The sequence below is a fragment of the Lepidochelys kempii genome, chromosome 6 (assembly GCF_965140285.1).
Source record: "Lepidochelys kempii isolate rLepKem1 chromosome 6, rLepKem1.hap1, whole genome shotgun sequence".
NCBI lineage: Eukaryota > Metazoa > Chordata > Testudines > Cheloniidae > Lepidochelys > Lepidochelys kempii.
Window position 1 is genome coordinate 59,307,444 of NC_136385.1, and position 6,000 is coordinate 59,313,443.

Genomic DNA, 6,000 nt, shown 5'->3' on the forward strand with positions numbered 1-6,000 from the left:
TTGTACCATCTTATGCCAGGCAGGCAAGAGATGAAGATGGCTAGCAGTCGTACTGTACCATCTTCTGCCAAGCAGCCATGAGATGTGGATGGCATGCAGTCCTTCTGCACCGTCTGCTGCCAGCCAAAGATGTAAAGGATAGATGGAGTGGGTCAGAACAAGAAATAGACCAGATTTGTTTTGTACTCATTTTCCTCCTCCCCTGTCTAGATCACACTGCAGTCACTCACAGAGAAGGCGCAGCGAGGTAAATCTAGCCATGTATCAATCAGAGGCCAGGCTAACCTCCTTGTTCCAATAACAACGATAACTTTGGTGCACCATTTCTTATTGGAACCCTCCATGCAGTCCTGCCTGAAATACTCCTTGATGTAAAGGCACACCCTTTGTTGATTTTAGCTCCCTGAAGCCAACCCTGTAAGCCGTGTCGTCAGTCGCCCCTCCCTCCGTCAGAGCAACGGCAGACAATCGTTCCGCGCCTTTTTTCTGTGCGGACGCCATACCAAGGCAAGCATGGAGGCCGCTGAGCTCATTTTGGCAATTAGGAGCACATCAACCACCACACGCATTATCCAGCAGTATATGCAGCACCAGAACATGGCAACGCGATACCGGGCGAGGAGGCGACGTCAGCGCGGTCCCGTGAGTGATCAGGACATGGACACAGATTTCTCTGAAAGCATGGGCCCTGCCAATGCATGCATCATGGTGCTAATGGGGCAGGTTCATGCTGTGGAACGCCGATTCTGGGCTCGGGAAACAAGCACAGACTGGTGGGACCGCATAGTGTTGCAGGTCTGGGACGATTCCCAGTGGCTGCGAAACTTTCGCATGCATAAGGGCACTTTCATGGAACTTTGTGACTTGCTTTCCCCTGCCCTGAAGCGCATGAATACCAGGATGAGAGCAGCCCTCACAGTTGAGAAGCGAGTGGCGATAGCCCTGTGGAAGCTTGCAACGCCAGACAGCTACCGGTCAGTTGGGAATCAATTTGGAGTGGGCAAATCTACTGTGGGGGCTGCTGTTATGCAAGTAGCTCACGCAATCAAAGATCTGCTGATATCAAGGGTAGTGACCCTGGGAAATGTGCAGGTCATAGTGGATGGCTTTGCTGCAATGGGATTCCCTAACTGTGGTGGGGCTATAGACGGAACCCATATCCCTATCTTGGCACCGGAGCACCAAGCCACCGAGTACATAAACCGCAAGGGGTACTTTTCGATAGTGCTGCAAGCTCTGGTGGATCACAAGGGACGTTTCACCAACATCAACGTGGGATGGCCGGGAAAGGTGCATGACGCTCGCATCTTCAGGAACTCTGGTCTGTTTCAAAAGCTGCAGGAAGGGACTTTATTCCCAGACCAGAAAATAACTGTTGGGGATGTTGAAATGCCTATATGTATCCTTGGGGACCCAGCCTACCCCTTAATGCCATGGCTCATGAAGCCGTACACAGGCAGCCTGGACAGTAGTCAGGAGCTGTTCAACTACAGGCTGAGCAAGTGCAGAATGGTGGTAGAATGTGCATTTGGACCTTTAAAGGCGCGCTGGCGCAGTTTACTGACTCGCTTAGACCTCAGCGAAACCAATATTCCCACTGTTATTACTGCTTGCTGTGTGCTCCACAATATCTGTGAGAGTAAGGGGGAGACGTTTATGGCGGGGTGGGAGGCTGAGGCAAATCGCCTAGCTCCTGGTTACGCGCAGCCAGACACCAGGGCGGTTAGAAGAGCACAGGAGGGCGCGGTATGCATCAGAGAAGCTTTGAAAACCAGTTTCATGACTGGCCAGGCTACGGTGTGAAAGTTCTGTTTGTTTCTCCTTGATGAAACCCCCCGCCCCTTGGTTCACTCTACTTCCCTGTAAGCTAACCACCCTCCCCTCCTCCCTTTAATCACCGCTTGCAGAGGCAATAAAGTCATTGCTGCTTCACAGTCATGCATTCGTTATTCATTCATCACACAAATAGGGAGATGACTACCAAGGTATCCCAGGAGGGGTGGTGGAGGAGGGAAGGAAAATGCCACACAGCACTTTAAGCACAGCACTTTAAAAGTTTACAACTTTAAAATTTATTGAATGACAGCCTTCTTTTTTTGGGGCAATCCTCTGTGGTGGAGTGGCTGGTTGGCCGGAGGCCCCCCCACTGCGTTCTTGGGCGTCTGGGTGTGGAGGCTATGGAACTTGGGGAGGAGGGCGGTTGGTTACAGAGGGGCAGCAGTGGCAGTCTGTGCTCCAGCTGCCTTTGCTGCAGCTCAACCATACACTGGAGCATTCTGGTTTGGTCCTGCAGCAGCCTCAGCATTGAATCCTGCCTCCTCTCATCACGCTGCCGCCACATTTGAGCTTCAGCCCTGTCTTCAGCCCGCCACTTACTCTCTTCAGCCCGCCACTTACTCTCTTCAGCCCTCCACCTCTCCTCCCGGTCATTTTGTGCTTTCCTGCACTCTGACATTATTTGCCTCCACGCATTCGTCTGTGCTCTGTCAGTGTGGGAGGACAGCATGAGCTCGGAGAACATTTCATCGCGAGTGCGTTTTTTTTTCTTTCTAAGCTTCACTAGCCTCTGGGAAGGAGAAGATCCTGTGATCATTGAAACACATGCAGCTGGTGGAGAAAAAAAAGGGACAGCGGTATTTAAAAAGACACATTTTATAAAACAGTCGCTACACTCTTTCAGGGTAAACCTTGCTGTTAACATTACATACATAGCACAGGTGCTTTCGTTACAAGGTCGCATTTTGCCTCCTCCCACCGCGTGACTACCCCCTCAACCTTCCCCCCTCCCTGTGGCTAACAGCGGGGAACATTTCTGTTCAGCCACAGGCAAACAGCCCAGCAGGAACGGGCACCTCTGAGTGTCCCTGAAGAAAAGCACTCTATTTCAACCAGGTGACCATGAATTATATCTCACTCTCCTGAGGATAACACAGAGAGATAAAGAACGGATGTTGTTTGAATGCCAGCAAACATACACTGCAATGCTTTGTTCTACAGTGATTCCCGAGTACGTGTTACTGGCCTGGAGTGGTAAAGTGTCCTACCATGAAGGACGAAATAAGGCTGCCCTCCCCAGAAACCTTTTGCAAAGGCTTTAGGACTACATCTAGGAGAACCGCAAATGCCAGGGCAAAGTAATCCTTTCACATGCTTGCTTTTAAACCATGTATAGCATTTTAAAAGGTACACTCACCAGAGGTCCCTTCTCCGCCTGCTGGGTCCAGGAGGCAGCCTTGGGTGGGTTCGGGGGGTACTGGCTCCAGGTCTAGGGTGAGAAACAGTTCCTGGCTGTCGGGAAAACCGGTTTCTCCGCTTGCTTGCTGTGAGCTATCTACAACCTCATCATCATCTTCTTCGTCCCCAAAACCTGCTTCCGTATTGCCTCCATCTCCATTGAAGGAGTCAAACAACACGGCTGGGGTAGTGGTGGCTGAACCCCCTAAAATGGCATGCAGCTCATCATAGAAGCGGCATGTTTGGGGCTCTGACCCAGAGCGGCTGTTCGCCTCTCTGGTTTTCTGGTAGGCTTGCCTCAGCTCCTTCAGTTTCACGCGGCACTGCTTCGGGTCCCTGTTATGGCCTCTGTCCTTCATGCCCTGGGAGATTTTGACAAAGGTTTTGGCATTTCGAAAACTGGAACGGAGTTCTGATAGCACGGATTCCTCTCCCCAAACAGCGATCAGATCCCGTACCTCCCGTTCGGTCCATGCTGGAGCTCTTTTGCGATTCTGGGACTCCATCATGGTCACCTGTGCTGATGAGCTCTGCATGGTCACCTGCAGCTTGCCACGCTGGCCAAACAGGAAATGAGATTCAAAAGTTTGCGGTTCTTTTCCTGTCTACCTGGCCAGTGCATCTGAGTTGAGAGTGCTGTCCAGAGCGGTCAGAATGGAGCACTCTGGGATAGCTCCCGGAGGCCAATACCATCGAATTGTGTCCACAGTACCCCAAATTCGAGCCGGGAACGTCGATTTAAGCGCTAATCCACTTGTCAGGGGTGGAGTAAGGAAATCGATTTTAAGAGCCCTTTAAGTCGAAATAAAGGGCTTCACTGTGTGGACGGGTGCAGGTTTAAATCGATTTAACGTTGCTAAATTCGACCTAAAGTCCTAGTGTAGACCAGGGCTTAGAGCATGAGCTTTCGTGAGCTACAGCTCACTTCATCAGATGCATATCGTGGAAACTGCAGCAGACTTTATATATACACAGAGAATATGAAACAATACCTCCTCCCACCCCACTGTCCTGCTGGTAATAGCTTATCTAAAGTGATCATCAGGTTGGGCCATTTCCAGGTACTGCAGTGACATGTGTGACACACAAACCTAAACAGAGCAGAGAAGGGCTATGCTTCCTTTTACTGCCCTGCCAGCATTCCTCATCCCTGGAAGGATCCCTTCTTGAGATGATAGGGCAATTAATTTTCAGTGTCCCATTCAATCCTTGCTCTCTCTACTGAGACTGACATAAAGAGGGAAAATTAGTGCCACTTCTAAGGGCGTTTTTGGTAATATGGACACCTGTCCCTACAAGGACTGGACCAAGATCAAACTTGGCCCTGTACATATTGATAAAACTTTTTTAAAAAAATGCTGAAACCCCGTCATTCTGTAAAACTGAGAATTTAAATTGATAAAAATAGAAAAAAAAGACTTAAAAATAAACATTGATATCCATCAAAATTACATAAAAATAAAATTCAAATTCAGCCAGGCCTAATTCTAATGGATCCTTGAAGCTTTCCTTTTGATCTTCTCTTTTCACTGCCTCACATTCATATTAAACAGTGTGTGAAGTTTCCTGGGATCCTTACGGCTGCTCCATGAAGACAGGAGCGCAGGAGCAGGGAGGCTGGTACAGGGTAAACAACATTGCCCAGGAGGTTCTGTTTTCTTTTACCTCTTCCAACAGTCCTAAACAAAACTGCAACAGTCAAATCAAAGGCCTTAGTGATTGGGAATCAGTCTTCAAGTCCCAGAGCAGAGAAGTGCTGTGGGTTACCAACAAGGACAGAACTGAATACTAAGGCCATGTGTTTCAGCTGTATGTCTTCACTTTAAATCAAGGCTTTCCAAGCAGCCTCATCTCCAGCTGCCCTGATTGTGAACCCTCTGAAGCCAGTACCATACAATTTTTGGCTGCAGCTGGTTCCCTAGGGGTTGCCAGTGGATGGCAATGTATGGCAGCTTTTCTATCTAGTTACAACTTCTTCCCCTGAGTAGACTTTCCTGCACTACTGAAAACATCTGACAAGGCAGAAGTCAGCACACACCCTGGGCAGTGATTTGTATCTCTTTATCAGAGAGCATGAAACAGATGTGGTTTCCTTAAAAAAATCAGATTAACACTGCGAATCTCACCAGAGAGAAGAAATTCTATAAATGACACTCCACAGTTATGCACAATAGGGGTCAACTCTCTGTACTGGAAGCTAATGGAGATTGTCACAGGGTCACTGGCCCCTTTAAATGAAGCAGGTCCAGCTCCCCTATGCCAGTACAGGTGTCCCCAGTTTGGCCTGTTAAGTGGATGGGGTAGCACTTAGGATTATATGGGATCAAGGAGAATCAGAGGAGGAGGCTGTTCCTGAAGGAAGCTGTGTGAGGTTTGTGGGGAAGGCTGAGGAGAGTTGAAGACAGCAAAGGGAGTTGCTTGCTGATTTACAAGTTTGTGAGCCAGAACTGAGGGCTGAAGGGAGGGTAGTAGTGGAGCGGCTTAACTCCTGATGTTTCCATTCTGGAGGGCTGAGGGCCAGGGGAACAGTGGAAGGGTCTAGCTGTTGACCTATCTGAGAGAAGAAGTTAACATATCAGGGATGGGAGGAAGTATGGTAGAGGATGAACTTCTAGCAAAGAGGCTGGGTGTATGTTCTTGCTTGGAAGAGTAGGGTTGTACTCCACCTAGAAGAGCTGGGGTGGTCCTCCTGACAGAAAGCCAGGAGAGGAGCAAAAAAGAGCCTACCATGTAATAGAAGATGCTGGAGTGTGGTATGTGCTATGT

At 49.2% G+C, this 6,000-nt stretch overlaps 1 protein-coding gene across 1 annotated transcript; it reads right to left on the reverse strand.

Annotated features, from left to right (window-relative positions):
* Positions 1-2,010: 2,010 nt before the first annotated feature.
* Positions 2,011-4,080, reverse strand: LOC140913858 (uncharacterized). The gene is made up of 2 exons (XM_073350668.2): positions 3,194-4,080; positions 2,011-2,607 (listed from the first exon to the last, which is right to left on the reverse strand). The coding sequence occupies exons 1-2, from the start codon at positions 3,768-3,770 to the stop codon at positions 2,066-2,068; spliced, it is 1,119 nt and encodes a 372-aa protein (XP_073206769.1). The 5' UTR covers positions 3,771-4,080; the 3' UTR covers positions 2,011-2,065.
* Positions 4,081-6,000: the final 1,920 nt, after the last annotated feature.

Coding starts and splice junctions, on each gene's coding strand:
- LOC140913858 (XM_073350668.2), bottom strand. CDS start 3,770: ATGCAGAGCTCATCAGCACAGGTGACCATGATGGAGTCCCAGAATCGC. Junction 2,608..3,193: donor AGGCGGAGAAGGGACCTCTG/GTGAGTGTACCT, acceptor TTTCTCCACCAG/CTGCATGTGTTTCAATGATC.